Source organism: Cornus florida, unplaced genomic scaffold, assembly GCF_030987335.1.
Source record: "Cornus florida cultivar Cherokee Brave unplaced genomic scaffold, ASM3098733v1 CherokeeBrave_3.0.0_Hap2_Chr04, whole genome shotgun sequence".
NCBI classification, from domain to species: Eukaryota; Viridiplantae; Streptophyta; class Magnoliopsida; order Cornales; family Cornaceae; genus Cornus; species Cornus florida.
In genome coordinates, this window is record NW_026775574.1 from 2799971 (window position 1) to 2822409 (window position 22439).

A 22439-nucleotide genomic window follows, 5' to 3' on the forward strand; every position below is an offset into this window, starting at 1 on the left:
GAACCAAATTTTTAAACCCAATTGAACCACAACCGCCACCACCATCACTACCAAATCAAATTATCACCATCATCGCAGACACCTTGCAAAGCCTTAATCGAATGCAACGCTACCACCATCACCGATTCGGCTTGTCTGCAGAACCTAATTGAAACCTAACAACACTACCATTAGTTGCGCAACCAAACTCAGCAACGAAAAATGCTAGCCGGATTCAATGGAGATGCACAAACAATTGTGAAACCAAATTGAACCATAAACCCACTCTGCCACCACCATCACCACCAAATCAAACCATCACCATCATCACATACACCTTGCAGAGCCCTAATCGGACCCAACACCACCACCATCACCGACACATATATATTTATACATACACATACAAACATACATATATATCTATATATACACATACAGACACATATATATCTACATACACACATATAGACACATATATATCAAAAATTTTGGACTTCGAATCGATCTCACAACCCTCACTTTCTCTCTCTATAACGAACAACAACGAACCACTGTCTCTTCCGATGTATGGCTTTGCGGTTACCAATTCGGTTCCGGTGAGAATAGATCCGGCGACGGCGGATCCGGCGGAGACAAGAAGACTGCAGTGGGCAGCAGCAAATAGAGCTTGATGACAAAGGATAGTAGTGATGTGTGGACTCGGTGAGAGGAGCTTGTGTTCCACCTCCCTCCTCCGTTTCGGCTTTTTCTGGTGGTGATGGTGGGGCTTTGTCGGCGATGCCCAAGAGCGACGTCGTCGATATCAGGGATGACCAGGCTTATTGTTGTCATCATCAAGCGACAATGACTGCAAGTTCTACGACGTCGTCTGATTCGGCTTCTCTCGACATTTCATCCGAAGCCGTTGAAGAAGGAAAGGATTATAAGAAACTGCATTGTTTTATTAGAAGGGCAGTTTCGTCATTCTTCATTCCGGTGGCCTGAGTGGGCAAATTGCAATAAATTCATAGTACAGGAGGGTTTCTTGTAGTTCAAGGTTTTTTTTTTTGCATTTAATCCTATAAATTATAAGCTTTCTAAACCTATTAGATTTACATTATGATCGCAAGTGCTGTATTGCTGGTTGGGTTGCTCCCCATATTTAGGAAGCTATGTTCGAACCTTGCACCCACGGATGGACCTATGTTGTACTGACCCCCTTGATTTTATTTTTTATTTTTTTACTATTATGCCCCACTATTTTTGTCATTTTGATATATATATACTAATGAAATATTACCTTTGCCCCTCTGAAATTATTAAAAAAATTCAGTATTATCCCCCCTCTTGAGTTTTTAGGTTTGTCTGTGCTTGCACCTTCTCCATTCCCTTTAACATCCTTGTCAAGAAAAAAAAAAAAAAAATCCTTATGGGCCTTATGATTAAAGATTTGTTGGGATAAACAATAGATTGGTGTGCAGGAGCAAAGCAAGCCATTTTGACAAAATTGGACTATTTAAGTTCAAACGGCCATGTATTGGGCTCAAGCCCCTCAAAACTTAAAATGGGCTGGTTAGGAGTAGACCTTTGGGCCATAAAAAGGTGGACTTTTTGTTGGAATCTTTGGAGGAATGTTTTTGTAATTTCCGTTACTAACACGTGTTCCGGTCTGCGAGTGGCATGGAATATCTCCTCGGTCACGCCTTTTGTTTGAAGATGTAGCAATTGAGTTAGGGCTTGGGGCCTTGGTTCCAACAGCTCTGGAGTCTGGTCTGGTTCGTCTCTCTCCCAGCTCATCCACCTCTCTATGTCTATATAGACTATATAGTTATATATGCATATATGATTGTATCTACATACATATATGAATAATTTGTATCTATCTATATATATATATATATATATATATATATATATATATATATATATTAAAGAAAAACAGAAGATCAGATTATAGGATTTGTGTTTGAATTGCTGAAGAATAATTCGTAACTCTAAGTCTAACCCAGCTCCAAGATTAAACCTAGTTGATCTTGATTTGAACTTTGATACATATGATATCTGTTGTGTTTCTTAGAATATTCTCTATTTGTGTTGACTTCTTTCTGTTAAAGCAATCTGCAATTCAAATTTTGTTGCACGTTGTTTGAATTTGCTAGTTTGTTCTATATAATAATTCAATTCGCTTTTTAATTATTATATATATGCAGATAGTTTCATACCTATGAAAGGATCGCGTCACTAATAAAAATGTGAGAGAAAAATTAGGTGTAGTACCAATTGGGAGAAAATTAGAGAGAGTAGAATTAGATGGTTTGGACACATACATCGGAGACTGAGGGGTGCATGGGTCAAACGAGGAAAGTTAGTTATAATAGAAGGTAAGAGACGGAAAGGGCTACCAAAATTAACATGGAACGAGGTTATTACAAATGAATTTAAAAAGTTAAATAGTAGGTGAAATTAGATGTAATAGGAAAGATTGGGGGGAGAGAATTCATGTGGTCAACCCCATTCATATGGGATTAAGGCAAGGATGACGAAGATGGTGATAGTTTCACACCTATATATATATATATATATATATATATATATATATATATATATATAGTTTTTTGCTTTTTTTTTCAGGAATTTGCACATTGCCTTATTAATGCAAGTGTCTTGCTTAGCAACAAGCATGTAAGGCAATATATGTTCCTAGTGTCTTGATGTTGCCTTTTGCCATTAACTTCACTTGTTAAACATGACCACTAAAATATTAGGATTTGATTGCTTTTATGATGCATTTTTTATTTGCTTATGGTTGCTACTTTCTGATTAGGTATTCACAACAAATTTTGCCATGTCTTTCCAGGTGTCTTACCTTCTTTTTGAATTTATTCCACCCTCTACCTCCAGACTAGTGATAAATATCCAAAACTCAAGTTGCTCCTATGATCCTATTCTGTCATTCTATACTGTGTTATGACTAGGTAATGAAAGGTTTCTATGAGAGGACTTTTAGTGCAAAACATTCTTCTAAGAGTTCTACTGATTGCCCAAATAGAAATACGCAATCCACTTGTTCAGAGCCGGGATCTAGTAACAGTAAGCCCTCCAAGACTTCCTTATGGTCAGGGCTTTTTGCTTCTCCATTCTCAATCTTTGAAACGTACAGCGAGTCAAAAAGTTGTGGAAAGAAGGCATCCAGTTCTAGAAGCAACGGGTGGACATCAGCTGTGAAGAGAGTTTGGCATGGTGGCTCAATGAGGAAATTTCATGAGCGTGTACTAGGGATGAACAGGACTGGCATTTCTAGTTCGACCAGTGACATATGGCTTTTAGGTGTGTGCTATAAAATATCTCAGGAAGAGTCAACTGGAGATTCAGAATATACTGATGGCTTAGCTGCTTTTGTTGAAGATTTCTCATCAAGAATTTTGATGACATATCGGAAAGGTTTGTTTCAAAATGGTTGTCCCTTTTCTGGATGTATATTCTGAATTGCAAACAATAATGTTACAGATAAATTGATTGACTGTTTGACTGGTTGTTAATACTTAGGTTTTGATGCTATTGGAGATTCAAAGTATACCAGTGATGTGGGTTGGGGTTGTATGCTTCGAAGCAGTCAGATGCTTATTGCTCAGGTACAGTGCTATTTCATTTCTGCTACTTTTTTTTGTAATTACTTCAGATGATTTTCTGATGAGCATTAATTGATCGAGGTATGATTTTCGGGCTGAGCCACTGAGCTACAGTTTTTTCATCTATAAGACTGACAAAGATTGTATTTCATTTTTTTATTATTATTTTTAACAAAATTAGTTGACGAATGATTGATTATATATATACAGGCATTACTTTTTCACCGATTAGGGAGATCATGGAGAGAATCATTGCATAAGGTAACATAAATTGTGTAGAATATGATTTTCCTGTTCACCCTATCTAATTATTATGTTTTTTTAATTGCTAAAATTAGAATCTAATGAATTTGAGGCCATGATGCCTCAGTTTTCATGTAGTTGTCCAGTGGGTATGATATTATTGCTTAATTTTTAACCATGCAGCCACTGGATCGTGGTTATTTTGAGATACTGCACCTTTTTGGTGATTCTGAGGCATCAGCTTTCTCTATCCATAATCTTCTTCAAGCTGGAAAGGCTTATGACCTCGCTGCTGGATCATGGGTGGGACCATATGCCATGTGTCGCACGTGGGAAACTCTAGTACGCTGTAAGAGAGAGGAAACTGAGCTTGACCAGTCATTGCCGATGGCTGTTTATGTTGTTTCTGGTCATGAAGATGGGGAGAGGGGTGGAGCTCCGGTTGTTTACATTGATGATGCCTCTAGACACTGTTTTGAGTTTTCTAGAGGCCAAGTTGATTGGACGCCTATTCTTTTGTTGGTTCCTTTGGTTCTAGGACTTAACAAAATTAATCCCAGGTATGTAATCTTTTGATGCTTGTCTATAGCATGGTAGTCCTTGTTATTGACCAAAGTTCATGTTCCTTGGAAATTTATGGAAGTTCTGTAACTTAGTTTGGGAAAACTATTCTCCCCAGAAATAAAAATATATATATATTTGAAGACGTAGTTGTGGCATTGGAGATAAATGTGCTACTATGCTAATGTTGCTAGGTGGCCTTTTGAACTTTGTGTGCATTGTGGACTGTTTTATGTAGAACACATTCTTGGTTAATCAAGAAAAGGAAAAGACCAACATTGACCAAAACTGATAGGAGCAGCAAGGTTCTGAAAGGATTTTGAGAAATGGTACTGATGAACCAAACTCCCTTATTTTATTGGAACTAATTTGATGATTCATCTACCTTATTTTATTGGAACCAATTAGATGATTCATGATTGCTGTCAAAGAAAAAAGTCTTATTAGTAGCTTGAGTTGGATATTGATGTTCTTTGAAAACTTTGACTTTCTATTCATGAGAAATTCTTATTAATAGCTAGAGTTTGAGTCTTGATTAGAAACTTTAATTTGAACACACACACAAACACACACAAAAAAAAAAAGGACAAAAATAAGGGGGTTTCCCATTGTCATTCATAAGCTAAAGCAGTGGAAAACTTGCCATGAAGCTTTTCTAGAAACCCCACATTTGGTCTATGTTGACTTTCTTGGATTTCACAATAGCTGATGGGATTTTCACATGGATTGATCTACTAAACAAAATTTGGCAAAGCCCATGTACTTATTATTTAGGTTGAGTTGTGGCTTTGCCCTGGCCATGCAAAACATATATCTGAACTTTTTCCTCCATATCTTATATCATGTCCAGCTTTCTCTGATGCTTGTCCATCCAGTAGATTCAACGTGTCTTGGTGGAGCAGTTATTAGTTTCGTTATAGTTGAAAAACTCTCTCAATCCATCGTCTCCAATCTTGTCCAAAATATGTGGAGCTTCCAACTTCTTATGGATAAGTTCATTGCATTTATTTTTTTGGGTTACCACTGTCAGCCATGCCAACATCCATATTCCAGCTAACAACAATCTTATCCTATGAAAATGTTTCTTTGCTACTCCAAGTTCTTGGTTTTATGGTGTTTAATAGAATTTTTCCTTCAACCTGATAAGTTTATGCTGCATGTTACCTGGTTTTTCATGATAATTTCTTCAAACACAGTGTGGACAAATGAAGTTTGCTGATTTTTTTAATAAAAATTATATAAAGAGAATATAGGGAGAGAAGAGAGAAAGATGGGAGGGGCACTCATTACGTCTTTCATGGTCACAATAAAAGAAGAGGGAGAAAAAATGGAGACGAGAATGGAGGAGGGGATGGTGCCGAATTGACTTCCTTCCCTTCACAAACACAAACAAAGAGATTTAGATTAGAAAAAGGAAGAAGATAGAGAGGGGGGTGTAAAAAATCCTCAAATCTCTTCCAAAGATATTTTCATTTAAAGCATTAGTTGTTTCTTTGGGATAATCCTGTTATTTCACCTTTAGGAAAATGAAACCTAAAAGTAAGTCAAATTTGCCTAAAATTTTTCCCTCTGCAAGTTTCTTACTTATATGTTTTTGTAGAACTAATGTCTTAATTTCTTGTCAGGTATGTTTCATTGTTACAGGCAACATTCACCTTTCCCCAGAGCCTTGGCATCTTGGGTGGTAGACCTGGTGCTTCGACGTACATTGTTGGCGTGCAAGATGAAGAAGCATTTTACCTTGATCCACATGAAGCTCAGCCGGTACAGTATAATCCTAATTGGGTTGTCCATATTACTTGCTTCCTTATATTATATTAACATTTTCAGATGGTGATAACTACATAAAAATTGCATCCATGTCATTATCAATTGACTTGCTTAATGCTGACAAATGTTCAAAAAAGCCAGATGGCCCACACTATTTACCCAGATTATAGTTTTTCTGGTCTTCATATCTTAAACATGGAAAAACCAATCTGTGGAGGTTTGAACATTTAGAAATAGTAGCTTAATTGAACCACTTAAGTTAGGTATTATGACCGAGTAGTGTCATATGTTCATCTCACCCTTCTACGAATTGTATCTCCATCGCTTGGTTTCCAACTTCCTCTTGCGGTTATAAACTTAGTATGAATATTGATGTGTGCTCATTGCTAATCTGGTCAAATGTGGGGACTATGGGAGATTTATTTTTTCTCTTTCCTGGAAAGTTGGGGAAACTTATGTATGCTGGCATCCTTTCTCTTTTAAGAGGGTAACAAGGTAGAAAATTCCTGTCCTAACCCAAGACAAGTCTACTTTCTGTTGGATACCCAGATTGGCCGATTCTGAAGCAGTTTTTTTGAGGCTGAAATGGTGGTTTTGATGTTAGATTCTTAGGGAATGCCTTCCTACTTTTGTTATTATATATAAATATATATTTTTTGTTTTTTTTTTAATCCTTTCCTCCACACGTGAAGTGGAGCATAATCTTTGTATGCTGCTGCCTGGCTGGGGATCTCGACTACTATAATTTTCCCTTTCCCTGCTTGCACAACAGATTGAATGCGATTATTTATGAGCAACAGAGAAAATGTACTTTTATGATGCCTTATTTTACCGCTCCAGTACAGCCAAACAACAACAACTAAGCCTTTTTTTCCAACTACTTGGGGTCAGCTACATGAATCCTATGTTTCTATTCCACTTTATTTAATGCCAAAGCCTCATTCAATCCACATGCTATCATATCCTTATTAACTCTACCAACGTTAACTTTGGTCTTCCTCTTCCCCTAGTATTACCCTCAATGTGGACTATGTCACATTTCTTAACTGGCACACTTAAATGTCTTCTTTGCACATGTCAAAACCATCTTAACCAATTTTCTCTCATTTTATCTCCAATCTGTACTACAACTATCTTCCGAAAGTGATAATTTCTAATTCTATCCTTTCTAATCTTATTACACATCCATCTCAACATTCGCATTATAGCTTCAGTATAAACACCAAGGAAAAATCATTTTGGACCTCTAGTAATAAATTAACATCCGTAGAACAATTTAAGTTTTAAACAAGTTGTGCTTAATGTTCTCTATCAATAAAATTTAACCTTACCTAGGAAAGAAAAAAAAAAACAAGTTAGTATATCGAAGTTCGAACAAGTTATGCATATTTTAAAAATGAAATGTACTATGATTTATTGCAAATCCATGGGAGGGAGGAATATGTAACAGTAGAAATACAATATAGAAGAAAAATGAGAGAATTGTGTAAAAGGCTTGAATGAGACAATCACTCATTTACAACTCTAATATTTATAGATAAAAAAAGCACATGCTCATATTACAAGAAATGAAATTAAATCAAATATAAATCAAATCACAGCATATTCTAAAGCATAATCAAATATCTACTAATATGGTAAGTCATTCCATAAATCGTGGCTATCATATTTGCTAACACTCCCCTTGAAGTTGGTGTGTGGATATTCGAAACGTCCAACTTGGACAATGCATTCTTAAACACAATCTTGCTGATGCCCTCTGTAAGAATTTCTGCAAGCTGCTAAGATCTTGTGACAAATAGAGTGCAAATCTGACTAGCGATGATTTTCTCTCAAATGAAGTGCCGATCAACAAATCAAAAATGTCTCCTCAGACCATAAACAATTAACAATGTTTCTCAGACCGTAAACAACCAACAATGTCTCCTCAGACCATTTCCCTTTCACATGTTTAAAATATATAGATGAAAGAATCAACAATGTCTCCTCAGACCATAAAAAAAAAAAAAAAAAAAACCATGTATCCTCGGACCATTTTTGAATGAGTGGTGTCAAACTCGCAACGCCCTCATTGAGGTCGGACCGCCCTACTTACTCGACACCTCCCAGATGGGCGATGTCACCTTAGACCATTCCCGAATAGGTGGTGCCGAACTCGCAATGCCTTCCTTATAGTTGAACCACCCTGCCTAATTGACACCTCCGGGATGGGCAATGTCAACTTAGACCATTCCCGAATGGGTGGTGCCGAACTCGTAATGCCCTCATTGCAGTTGGACCACTCTGGTACTGATACCAAGTAGAAATACAATATAGAAGAAAAATGAGAGAATTGTATAAAGGCTTGAATGAGATAATTACTCATTCACAACTCTAGTATTTATAGATAAAAAAAGTACATGCTCATATTATAAGAAACGAAATTAAATCAAATAATAGCATATTCTAATGCATATTCTATAGCATAATCAAATCTCTACTAATATGGTAAGTTATTCCATAAATCGTGGCTATCATATCTGCTAACAATAACCGCTTTGGATTTAGGTTTATCAGCTTCAAACTAATACCACACTTAGTTTACGTAATTTGTGTTGATAGGTGGTAGATTTGTAGACAATTCACCAGACTGGAATGTTAAAAAGGACTTCATATTTCATTCCATGGAACATTGATGCTTTGAAACCATTTTGAACATTAAGCTTGTATTATTATTGGCATTCTATCCTGGTCCACTCTGCCCTGCTCTCTATCACTTAGGTGGTGTTGGATAAAACTGAAAATTAAATACTAAAAATTCTAATAACTGAATTTTAAGTGATGAAGTTCTTAAGGGGTAATTAAAAAATAAATAATTTTTTGATATCTTTTTGAATTTTCAACGTTCAACATTTTCCCTGTCGCATAAAATTTTACCCCATTTTAAGTGGGGCTTATCGTTTTTAATGATATTCAAATTGTGTTATCAAACGCATTTAATTGGACAAGCGCTTAATCCGTTCAAAATTAAGCGTTAAATTGAGTTATCAAACACCACCTTATTGTGTGAGAAACTGGTTTGGTTTAGTATTGTAGTTCCCTCATCTATTTGCAGATTGTGGTACCTTAGTGTTACGGGGTTTGGACCTTGATAAGTCCCCTGACAGCCATGGGATGCTGTCAGCGTGCACTTGGGGTGCCCAGTGGCATTTTCATAAAATGGCGAAAAGTGAAATTTGGAGTTTTGGCTCGGCAACTTTATGTGAGGTACCTTGAGACCATAGAAGATGGTTGGCGCAGACGACACTCAATTTGGATGTCGGGAAGGGTCGGGAAGGCCATTATGACTCCTCAAACATAGGTGATGTTTACCAGGGGTGGCAAATGGGCGGGTTGGGCCGGGTTTGAGTTGGGTTGAAATGGGTGGGTCAACATGGGTTAAGATCCATATTCAACCCGTTCAGAACGGGTTGAAAATGGGCAGGATCAACCCGTTATGACTTGTGGACCCATTAATTATTATTTTTTTTATTTTTATTTTTAATTATTTTTGTTAAATGTTAACATGATTTAATATATATTATATGTTTGATTATTTATCATGTGTGTCTTAAGAAAACGCAACTTAATTATTTCAAAAATAAAATAAAACTTAACTGTGGAGGTAATATGCATTTATATTGAGAGGTACAAGTACAACGCATTACATTAGAGTGCCGCATGAATCTTTGATCTAATATATTTGGGTTATTAGTTTACAATTAATGCAAAGAACTTGTGTTCCATGTCCCTTAGGCCTTAGTACAGTATCTCATTCTTGTAGATAGATGATGGAAACTTTGCCTTACTGGTGTGTATGAGAGTTTTTGTTATTAGTTTATAATTTGTTTAGATAAAAATTCATAGTGAAAGATATAAAATGAAAGTAAATAAATGTTTGAACATGCATTTGATTAGCATTAAAAATTTAAAGAAAGATACAAAAATTTTTTATTCTATGGATTGAAATGTACGAAACTTATAAGAAAAAAGAAGAAGGTATTATTATTGTAAAAAAATTCAAAAAATCTAAATTATCTTATTTATTTATTTTAAAAATAACTAACGAAAATTTAATTAGTTATAAAAATTATTATTAAAAACTTAATTTCCTCCTATCTAAACTCTTGAAATGTCGGACATTACCCAGTGTCTTTGGTAGAGTGTACAAAATTAAAAAAAAAAAAAAAAACCTATGAAATGTGTAAAATTGTAATATCATATTCAATTATTTATATTTTTGGTGACACCAAAAGAAAGGTTGAGGTAATAAATAACGTGAGAGGGCAGAGGAGTAGGAGGAAAGTGGGAACCCAACACTATAATAGTAATTTTTTTTAAAAATTTTATTTATTTATTTTATTAATTTTTTGATTAATTTTTAATTTTTATTATTTTTTAAAATTTTTAATTATTTTTTATTTTAAAATTATTTTTTTTCTGAAGCTTTTAAAATTTTTTATTTTTTAAAATTTTTAAAATTATTTTTTAATTATTTATTTTTTTTAGAAGAAGTTTTTAAAGAGAGAAACTTAAAGAGAGGGGATTGATAAGAGACAAATTTAGAGAGAGAGGATTGTGAGAAAGAATTTTAGAGAGAGAAATGAGTTGAGTGTAATATAGAATAGATGTTTGTTGTGTGTTTATTATGTGAAGGGTGAAATATGGGTTGAATCTTGACCCTTAAATTAAGTGATTAAAAATTACCCAACCTATCTTGCCCCTCAAATTAAATATGGTTCAACCATAACCATTAAAAGACAGGCGGATATGGGCGGGTTGATGGTTCCTGACCCATTTTGCCACCCCTAATGTTTATTACTGTCAGAGTGCTGATATCCCTAAGGACTATACTAGGTAGGGGTCGTTGGAGCACATCAGTTGGGCTATGGCATGGCGTGCTTAGAGGGCTTAGTCAACGTGCATGGGTACATGTTGCACCACTCCAAGATGGTTGCACAAGAGGGGAGCATCAAAAATACCAAAGGGCAAACAAGCGTGTAGCGGAGCACGCAGGCGTTCAGGTGCGCGCGCGCATATAAGCATCAGTGCACGTGGGCGTGCAAGCACGCCCGCACAGAGGCATCAGCACGCGTGCAGAGACATCACGCACATACAGAGAGGCAGCGCGCAACAGAGTGCGCGCACGGGCGTGCAGAGCTTGGTATGCCGTGCACTCAGAGACATATGTGGGTGCCGATTAGTGGGCTTGGCACTGGCTAGGTTCGCAAGGTTGGCTCAGATGTTACTTAAAGCATAGACCACACAAGTCATGGACGTGTGGCATAGTCAAGTCAGGGATATGGGCACAAGGCAATGGGCGTAAGCAAGGCCCAATATGTAAGGTTGGCTCAGGGGACTTAGACATGGCTTATGGTTACAGAAGATGGCTAAGTGGGGGGCAATTACTAGCACTTCCCACTCATGTGCATATATCATGGGGAGTGGGGGTGTGCTGAGTAACTTCCCATGCATGTGGCATAATTCTGAGGGGACAACACACAGGTGGTTGGGGGTCGGTTTTCCTCCACTATGCTGATATATAGAGTTATATAAATATGTGGCAGATGATGGGCAACTTCCTGTGGACAGGTGGCATGAGCAGAGCGTGCCAGCAAGCTAGCAGTTGGGCTTGTCAACTGCATATGTAGTGATGACACACTTAAGGGGTGCCAACACGACCCTAGGTGGATAGGGGTGTCATCCACCACTTTTGTGGGCTGTTGTGGGCGGTTTTGAGAGTTTGCCTATATATAGCTAATGTGGGTTCTGTAGAGAGGGCAGATTGAGAGTGAGACACAGAGTAGTGTTGTGAGAGACTCTTGTATGCTTTTGCAGGTTGAGACGTTTCCTTGTACTGTTTTGTGAATAACAGTAAAAGTTTGGAAACCTTGGGCTTCTGTAAATTCGTGGGTGTTCTTATCCTTACATTCTTGTAACTATACTTGTGTGTGAGAGTGTTTTACTTGCTATGTGTCCTAGGCAGCAAATGTGAGTTGGCTGAGCTAAGTTAAAAATTCAGAGAAAAGTTGTTCATATTTCTGGCTTAGTGCATTCACAGGCTACTCGATTCGTATTCAGAATTGACCCCTGTGACGCTTAGCATGATGCACTTAACATACTTGGTATTTAACTTGTGGTAGAGAACTCTTTTTTTTTTTTTTTTTTAATATATATATATATATATATTGAACTGACAAGATTTTGTTTCATTGTCAGTTATAAGCAATCAACTATCACCTATAGATCACATGCAATCTGGTGAACCTCGAAATACTTCAATTGAGAGGGATTAGAGGTTTAAAACTTGGGAAAAGAGATTTAACAGGACTTGGGTACTTCTATTGCTTGGCAATAGTGGGAAAGAAGAAAAGAGAATAAGTGAAAGGCAATCTTTAAAATGTTATTAAATATGTTTTGGTCCCTGTATAATGACATCAATGGATACGTTGATGTTGTACTAAAAAACAGCCACTCAAACCTTTTAAGGCTTCCCGAAAGATCAAAGTAAACTTTTTATTGCATTACAAAATTAATGAGATGTTGGTTATCTTAAACAGAATCCTAGTATTGTTCCGTGTCAAAAACAAAAATCCATAATAATTCTCAATCATATGTGCTTACGTAGAGAATGGCAAGTCCAGAATGTTGCTTTTGCAATCCTAGTATTGTTCCAAATATTGTGTTTTTTGTTTTTTGTTTTGTTTTGTTTTTTTTTGTTTTTTTTTGTTTTTTTTTTTCTGTTTTTTGAAATACCTTTTTGTCCTTTGTAGTTTATTCCTGCTATTTTCTTGTGAAATTTGGCAAGCCTGTCTATTTTCCAGCAAATATATATACATACACATATTTAACCAACACAGTAACTTATTGATCGTTTAACACCAGTCAGCATTTGCAAGTCATTCTTCTTGTTTCATTTGTTCTCTTTAGTTGTTCTTGTCTAGGAATGTGCTTCTAATTTTTTGGTCTTCACTGTTATGTGACTTTTAATATTTAATTTATGTTGGCTGTGTCTTTTAATACATGATCTTAATGTTGGACATTCATTATTCTGGTATTAATATTTTTTATTTGTATTGCCCTTTTTTTTTTTTTGTACATGATTGCAGTCATGAGTGACAGTACATTATCTAAATGCTGGTGGATTATCAGGTAGTTGATGTTAGGAGGGATAATCTTGAGGCTGATACTTCCTCTTACCACTGCAAGTACGTTCCGAGACTGATTTGCTTTGTTGTTTTGTATTGTTCTGTTTTTTCTTCTCTTTGTTCTGCTCTGTTTTCTTTTATTTGTGTTTTTTCCCTTATCTTTGACACAATTGTTCCAGTGTCGCACGTCATGTTTCCCTTGACTCACTTGATCCATCCTTGGCAATTGGATTTTATTGCCGAGACAAAGGTACGCTGGCTGCATGTGACTAGATGTCATGAATTAATTAACCAAAGCTATGGATTAAAACTCTTGTTGATCTCAAATGTTTTGTTTTGGTTTACAGATGATTTTAGTGATTTTTGTAGCCGGGCTTCCAAGCTAGCGGATCAATCAAATGACGCACCATTATTTACCGTTACCCACACCCGGAATACGTCAAATCCCACCAGTCACCATGGCACTTTGAGTGATGGCGGTGGGGTACATGACACCGAAGGCTGTTCACAAGAGGATGATTGGCAACTTCTTTGACTTATTCTTTTGGTTTGAAGGCACGACATTAAGCTTGTATATAATTCGCTCAGCCGTTAATTTATTTGTATACCCAACTCCACAGTGCCTCTGATAGCCACAATTTCAATGATCTCCTTTGTGTCTGTTAATTATTGTTAGTTAGAATCAGTGTACGATTTTCTTTTCTTTTCTTTCCTGTGTCTTTCCATTCTTCTTGTTCATATAATGGACAAAGTCAATGTAATGCCATCCATTCATTATCTATTTCATTGTTCCTATACCATTTCTTATCTTTGGAGATTGTGGAAGACCCTTTTGAACCTTCTCGGGAAGCTGGATTCACATGCTGTTGGTAAAAGTTTCTATGTGGGCCTTCTCAGGTGAGCTTGTGTCATCAATTTTCTATGTGGGCCTTCTCAGGTGTGCTTGTGTCATCAGTAGTCTATGTGGGCCTTCTCAGGTGAGGTTTGTTTGTATCATATCCAGCGGCCCAAGTTTACTTGAGACAGATATCGGGTGAGCTAAGCATACCAAGTCAGCTTGTGTCATCAATTGTCTATGTGGGCCTTCTCAGGTGTACTTGTGTCATCAGTATTCTATGTGGCTCTATGTGGGCCTTCTCAGGTGAGGTTTGTATCGTATCTGGCGGCCCAAGTTTATTTAAGAAGATATCGGGTGAGCTAAGGTTTGTATCGTATCCGGCGGCCCAAGTTTATTTAAGAAGATATCGGGTGAGCTAAGCATACCAAGTCGTTGTATGCTCACACAAGCATAATACACCTCTCAAATTAGTTTAGGGATGTCTTTTAATTGAGTGGAATTCTTTTCATTGAATGATATATTAATTTCTGTTGTTAGTTTGCATAGAAAACTTATTTTCAATTTAAGCTTCACTTTTCCAACCCAAATTTACATTATTGTATCAAGTAATAATCGTAGAAGTATTTGAAAGTCTCAATAATCTAATTTCCCAATTTTATATACCTCTAACCTTGTTTTGGTTTTATCTAGGCCAACATATAATTTTTTTACATTTTGATGTTTAACACTTTAAATTTGAAACTGTAAATTAATATATAACTTAGATAAGTAGGTTCACAAATAACAAAAGAAAGACTAGTTACAGTAGGAATGTTAGAGACAAACAAAAAAAAATTTCTAACATGACATGAGATAATAAGAAAAGATCTGTAAGAAATTCGATATAAAAAGTGGAAGAAAGATTCATGACCATGTCAATTAATTGACATCCTGTCGTAAAATTCAATTAAATTTGTTATATTGCTGCACTTACATTGAGTACGCATGCAGGGATGAGCTAGAAAATTGTGTGAGGAGGGAAGTTGTGTAATTTTTAAAAATAATTTTAGTGGGGGTGGTGGTGTAATTTTACAAGTATTCAATCACACATGTAAATTAATAGAGTATATTGCTAACAAAAAAAACAGGCGGCAATTACCCCCACTGATTTCTTGTTACAAGGTGATATTTATCCTATATCGAATCCGGATGAAAAAGTGATTGCGTATAAATGGATGGGTATATAACATTATCTAATAATTTGAGTTTTTGACTAAAAGGACAAGTGACCACCTGTTACAGTTGGTATCAGAATTAGGTTCAAGCACTCGACCTGGAAGGTGTCTGGGTGAGCCATCCCGGGTAAGGCAGGATGACCCGACCGCAAAGAGGGCATTGCGAGTTTGGGTGGGAGAGAATGTTACAAAGGCATATTTATCTTTCTTCGGATTAGGATGGGAAAGTGATTGTAACATATTTGCCCTTCATCAGATTCGGATGGAATAGTGATTGGGTATAGTTTGAGTTTAACTTGAACAATTTTTAAATAAATGAATAAACGCTCACTTAATATATATATATATATATATATATATATATATATATATATTAGTCAATGCGGTTCCATAGTATTTCAAATCAAGTTAGTCTTAATATTAAAATATGTTTATTGAACAACTAATTAATTTAAAAAAAAACTTTGAGGTGTCACAGTTATTGCATGATTCATTGCATGAGGTTTCACGTCAACCAAAGCGAATAGCATAAATATAAATTTATGGGTTTGAAACACCAAAACAATATTATAACGTTAGCGTTAGTTGAATTTTTTACCAATTAATTAATGAGGGTTTATTAGTTATGACCTTTCAATAATAAATAAGCAAATCTCAAATAAATAAATAAGAGCGTTACCAAAACAAACAGAAATAAAAAGAAATGTCCAGACAGTTGAATGCGATCCAGCTGCTTTGCCACGTCAGCAACACTGGGGTACTCTCCTCGTAGTTCGCGATCGTGTCATTTACATTTGCATTTCACACAGTTCACACACAAAGTGTAGAGAGAGGGAGAGAGAGCAGAGTGAGTCAAAAACAAAACAGAGCTTGAAAGCCTGACTCATCATACAGTACGACTCATGGGCATGGCCAAACAACAACACGAAAAGTCTTAAGATTCAAAAGAGGGCTTAGCATGAGAACACCACATTTTCAATCTCAGCCGTTTGATCTCTGACCCCTTCCCCCACTTTGATTTCTACAATACAATAAATCTCTGCATCGTCATTCAATCCGACCTTTCACAGTCTCTCTCTCTCTCTCTCTTTCTCCGCTTCCTCAAAAGGAGCTACCTTTTTCTCTCTCTTCACTCCACTTTCTCTCCAGATTTTGCTTTCTGGGGTATCTTCAAGATTTTGCCTAGGTGGGTTTCTATGGTTTTGCTGGATTGAAGGTTTGGGATTCAAAAAAAAAAATCAAATGGGTATATTGCTTCTTCTTCTTTTATTATTCTCTGCTGCGTCTGCTGTTGATGAAGGTGAGCCCTTTTCTTCCTCTTTTTGCTTCCATTAAGTATATTTATGTGTGCATTTTTGTGGGTATTCATTTTTTGTTCAAACTTTGTTTTGTTCCTTGTGAAATTTGTTGCACATATACATATTTGTTTTGAATGCCTCTGCTTACTCCCTTTCATTGATGTCTTCTGCTTTGTGGTTTGTATCTACACTTTTAAAATTTTCATGTCCTTGTTGAAACTGAGCTGTTCTTGTGATTTATCTGTGTTGCTTATGGAGTATTGTGAATAATCTGGAACTAGAGTGGATTTAGGGCATATTTATTTCTAGGTATTGGTTTAAAATTTCTGAATCCTCTTTTCACATTAGTCTACTTGTTTGTAAATATTCTTTGTCATTTATCACTATTCTGCCCCTCTTTCGTGGATTGAACAAAAATAAGATTTTGTTTGGGCTATTAAGTTTAGGAAGATGGCAAGTATGACCAAGATAAAAAGGGCAAAGGAGACTGTTTAGAGTTTGAAAGTCATACTTTTGCTTTACCTTAATACAGGTTCTGTGTCCATTGAAAGAGAGAGAGAATCACCTTTTCTTCTCCTTGGCACTCTTTTCTGTTCTTACCAAAGCAGGGGTCTGTGTGGTAAATTCATTTCCCTCTGTTGAAATTCTCCAATCTGTCCTCAAGTGTGGCACAGCTCAGATTGCTTTCCTTTTTACATATAAACATACAAAACCACAGAAAAATATTCGAGGGTTCAATCAAGTCACTTTGAAGGGTATTGTTGTCATTCTAGTTTACATACTAACATGATGTCCATTTCAACAACAATATTATATGCAAAAGCCCATCATTTATGAGAACTGGTTCGTGCATGTTACACAGATAGATCTAATTGTCAGGGAGTTTTGAAGTATAAATCAGTTTAAATATAATAGGATATCATCCTGTGTCATCTCTGCAGAGTTATTTTATGGAATATTAAAATATAAAATACTAGAGCAATTAATTAGAAAAACTTAATAATGCAGTGGTGGCCCATCAAACATGACTAATTGTCTTGTCATATTCCTTAATTTAGAACTTTTGATGCTTTAGAAGTGTATAGTGGGCCATTTTCTAACACGCGCGCACGCACACACACACACAAACTCTCTCTCACACACACATACTCCTGTCCACACACACACAAAAAGTAAAAAGAGAAAAAAAAAAGAACAAACAAAGAATAGTTCCTTTCTCTGTAATAGAAAAATGATCCTCCGAAAATGACCTTGAAAAATTTCACAGATCAACACAAGGCAGCTATGTAATCATGTAGCAAGGGAAGGCCCATAACATATAGACCCAACCTATGAGAATGTGCAGGCCAAAAGCTAGGACCAAACCGGTAATAATTTTCATTTGCAGCTACATATACCAGCTTTATATGTATCTTGCTTGCCACGTACTGTTCTGATCTTCACTCTGGAACTCATGTTCATTAATATCATGCCTGAGGACTGATTGAGTAATTACACTCTAAGTTTTGTCTTTGGGTTGATAGTAATGAAAACTAGCTACAAAGGAACAATATTGATGTCATCGAGTGGCCTTTCTTATGGTGCACAACTAATATGCTAGGTTATGTATGTGGAATACTACACACACATGTAGGGAATACGGAAACCATATTTATATGGCCTAGATTCCAAGATCTTGCAGTTTGTTGGATTTTCCCTCTTCCCCGCTTTAGTTGACACAAATGGCCATACAACTATTTTGATTGTATCATTTTGTATGTCTTGACAACAGAGGAATAAAGATAACACAACCCAGATTTTAAGAGATGTTAATTATTGTCCTCCAACAAGACCACTTCAAAAAGAAGGCAAACAATGATATGACTGAGTTATATAATTTCTCTGGTCTCCTCTGTGATAATCGGATTTGTTACCAAAAAAAAAAAAATTTCGTCATGAACTTACTATCACTTAATTCCCATATACAGTGAACTTACTATCACTTAATAGCCATTATGTTTCCCTTAATTACTGCTGTTAGCATAAGGTTGGTAGTCATGATACTAAACATCCGTCATGAATGTTCTGAACATAAAAAAACTCAGGTGGAGGTTGTGCTTGTGGCAATATGGTACTTTAATTGAACTAGTCTAGTTGATCTGTTTATGATTGGTTCATAGTGTGGTATGTGTATTGTTAAAGGAACTTATTATTCTACATCTCTACCTAAGCATAGTTCCTCTTCCTTACTTTGTATGTCTTGACAACAAAGGAATAAAGATAACACAACCCAGCTTTTGAGAGATGTTAATTATTGTCCCCCACCAAAACCACTTCAAAAAGAAGGCAAACAATGATATGACTGAGTTATATAATTTCTCGTCTCCTCTGTGATAATCAGATTTGTTATAATTGTCCTCCACCAAAACCACTTCAAAAAGAAGGCAAACAATGATATGACTGAGTTATATAATTTCTCTGGTCTCCTCTGTGATAATCAGATTTGTTATAATTGTCCTCCACCAAAACCACTTCAAAAAGAAGGCAAACAATGATATGACTGAGTTATATAATTTCTCTGGTCTCCTCTGTGATTATCAGATTTGTTATAAAAAAAAAAATCGTCATGAACTTACTATCACTTAATTCCCATATACAGTGAACTTACTATCACTTAATAGCCATTATGCTTCCCTTAATTACTGCTGTTAGCATAAGGTTGGTAGTCATGATGCTAAACATTCGTCATAAGGTTGGTAGTCATGATGTTCTGAACATAAAAAAACTCAGGTGGACGTTGTGCTTGTGGCAATATGGTACTTTTACTGAACTAGTCTGATTGATCTGTTTCTGCCTAAAGGTCTTATGATCGGTTCATAGTGTGGTATGTGTATTGTTAAAGGAACTTATTATTCTACATCTCTACCTAAGCATAGTTCCTCTTCCTTGCTTTTTCAATTTTGGATTGGTGTAGTCGTCTTTAGTTTGGAATAAAAATGTGCAGAGTTTGCATATTCCTTTTCAGAATTGCAAGTAAATTCAGTGTGTCTCAGTTTTTTCCTTATGCCAAATTTGTCTGCCCATAATGGCAGCACTGTCTACCAAAGGAATTATTCCCTTAAAGAAACTAAGCTATTTGTGGCAGTTTACTTGGTCAACAAACAGGGTTATAATGTATTTACTTATCAAAAAAAAAATGTATTTACTGTTTTCCACTAACAAGTTGCCATGGTTTCCTTTTCTGCAGACGCTTTCATTGGTGTCAACATAGGCACAGATCTCTCTGACATGCCAAGCCCAACTCAAGTGGTGGCCCTTCTCAAGGCCCAGCAAATTCGACACATCAGGCTATATGACGCTGATCGAGCCATGCTACTTGCACTCGCTAACACTGGAATCCGTGTGACTGTTTCTGTTCCGAATGACCAACTACTAGGCATTGGCCAGTCCAATGCCACTGCAGCCAACTGGGTTGCTCGCAATGTTTTGGCCCATGTACCTGCTACCAACATAACCGCCATAGCTGTTGGGTCGGAAGTCCTCACCGCACTCTCAAATGCTGCTCCAATCCTTGTTTCTGCACTGAAATTCATCCACTCTGCTCTTGTTGCTTCTAATCTCGATTCCCAAATAAAAGTTTCCACCCCACATTCTTCTTCAATTATCCTCGATTCCTTCCCACCTTCCCAAGCTTTTTTCAACCGCTCCTGGGACCCAGTCATGGTTCCTTTGCTCAAATTTCTGCAGTCCACTGGGTCATATCTTATGCTCAATGTGTACCCTTATTATGATTACATGCAATCAAATCATGCAATCCCCTTGGACTATGCACTCTTCAGACCTCTTCCTCCAAACAAGGAGGCAGTGGATACTAACACGCTCCTGCACTACACTAATGTCTTTGATGCTGTTGTTGATGCTGCTTATTTTGCAATGTCCTATTTAAACTTCACTAATATCCCCATCGTAGTGACTGAGTCAGGCTGGCCTTCCAAGGGTGATTCATCTGAGCCAGATGCCACTCTTGACAATGCTAACACTTACAACAGCAACCTCATTAGGCATGTTCTTAACAACACAGGGACTCCGAAACACCCTGGGATTGCAGTGAGTACCTACATTTATGAGCTCTACAATGAAGATTTGGCATCGGGTTCAGTTTCAGAGAAGAACTGGGGGCTTTTTGATGCCAATGGGGTGCCGGTTTATATCCTACACTTGACAGGTTCTGGGACAGTGTTGGCAAATGACACAACAAACCAAACCTATTGTGTCGCAAGGGATGCCGCTGACCGAAAGATGCTTCAGGCAGCCTTGGATTGGGCATGTGGACCTGGGAAAGTAGATTGTAAACCTTTGTTGCAGGGACAGCCATGTTATGAACCGGATACTGTGGTTGCACATGCAACATATGCTTTCGATGCTTATTATCACAGGATGGCTATGGCTGAAGGGACCTGTGACTTCAATGGAGTGGCTACCATCACTACCTCAGACCCAAGTATGGAGTCATGAATATGGTGCTTTTTAGAATTGCATCACATATTTACGTAGTTGGATTATTTGTGAGTGTCGTCGATGAGCCAATCTTTCTGCTAAAACTGTGCTGATAATGAGGAAAGCTACCACACTTCCACAATCCAAAATACATGGGTGACATAATTTAGTAAGATGTGTCATAGAGCTATTACTATTTATTGGATATGGAGGTGTGGTGACTCCTGCATGAAATGCAAATTAATTAACAGAAAATCAGGAAAGCAATCACAAAATTGCCAAATATATTAAGACAGCTGACTAGGAAAAAGAGGAAGTAATAACTTCATCTTTAAACTTATTGAGAAAGATGGGAAATTTGAATTTTGCTAAGCTTTTGAAAAATTTGGTTGTCCAGTGTATGTTACCTTTTCTTTTGTTGTAGATGCACGCTATTTCTTTGTTGCTCTAGATTTGGTCCCATCTATAGAGTAACTTAAGTTTGGTTCATTGTTGCAGGTCATGGTTCATGTATATTTCCAGGAAGGTATGGATTAGAAATCTTTTCAATGTAAATTTTGATTATCTGCATTAATTGTATCTGGTATATATATTGGTATTTTCACTTGTAATAGTCCTAAATTCAAACTTAACAATTCTACACGAGAAATCTGAGGACTTTCGATAATCTGCTGAAGTTTGTTACGTTCTGCTTCTTGTTTTATGTAGTAGTGGGAAAAATGGCACCTTCATAAACGGCACATCTCTGGCTCCATCTTCGAATTCCTCAAGTACTTCTGACAGCCTTCCGCAATATTTTTATGGTGATGGTGCTTTTACCAGCTCTGCGATCATTGGTGCTTTACTTTGGAGTGCAGTTTTCTTGTGATGTTTTGAATCTGTGCAACTTTTTAACTGCTTTGGAATCCTTTGAAACATCTGGTTTCACTTCCTTTGAAAAAGTTCCAGCATACCCAATTTTGTTCCTCCAGAAAGGAGGGTCCGGGGTTGCAGGGTTGCTTGCTCGTACAGCCGGCAAGTAGAATTGTGAGTTGAGTAGTCAATTGGATTTTGTACAAACAAAATGAAGGGCACCATTGGTAATTGTCTTGTTGAGGTAGATTTGTATTTCTACTAAAGTTAGTTATTCTTTGGAATTGAATTTGTGAAGCTTGGCAGTTTTTTTTTCTCTCTTCAATGTTGTGGAGAGTCGAATTTAGTTAGTGACTTTCAATGGAATCTTACATGAATCTCCATTGCTGACCCAAACATGAGTGGTCATATTTGTAATGCTAGTCTTCTGG

At 36.7% G+C, this 22439-nt stretch overlaps 2 protein-coding genes across 4 annotated transcripts; both read left to right on the forward strand.

Moving 5' to 3' along the window:
- Nucleotides 1–1594: 1594 nt before the first annotated feature.
- On the forward strand, nt 1595–14137 carry LOC132302491 (cysteine protease ATG4-like). Of its 3 annotated transcripts, none has more exons than XR_009480844.1 (9): nt 1595–1736; nt 2819–3402; nt 3508–3593; nt 3801–3851; nt 4017–4393; nt 6020–6158; nt 13292–13390; nt 13510–13580; nt 13678–13699. XR_009480844.1 is itself a non-coding variant. In XM_059799375.1 (9 exons), exons 2-9 carry the CDS (start codon nt 2940–2942, stop codon nt 13863–13865), a joined length of 1431 nt encoding a protein of 476 aa, XP_059655358.1. In that variant the 5' UTR covers nt 1595–1736; nt 2819–2939; the 3' UTR covers nt 13866–14137. The 3 variants fall into 3 exon arrangements, 2 of the variants coding, with proteins under 2 accessions (XP_059655358.1, XP_059655359.1); XM_059799375.1 differs by having other exon boundaries at nt 13335–13390; nt 13678–14137; XM_059799376.1 differs by lacking the exons at nt 13292–13390; nt 13510–13580; nt 13678–13699 and adding an exon at nt 4633–4723 and having other exon boundaries at nt 6020–6155.
- A 2055-nt stretch (nt 14138–16192) lies between these two features.
- LOC132302490 (glucan endo-1,3-beta-glucosidase 3) lies at nt 16193–22324 on the forward strand. The gene is made up of 4 exons (XM_059799373.1): nt 16193–16682; nt 19907–21160; nt 21655–21682; nt 21865–22324. The coding sequence occupies exons 1-4, from the start codon at nt 16625–16627 to the stop codon at nt 22022–22024; spliced, it is 1500 nt and encodes a 499-aa protein (XP_059655356.1). The 5' UTR covers nt 16193–16624; the 3' UTR covers nt 22025–22324.
- The last annotated feature ends 115 nt before the right edge of the window (nt 22325–22439 follow it).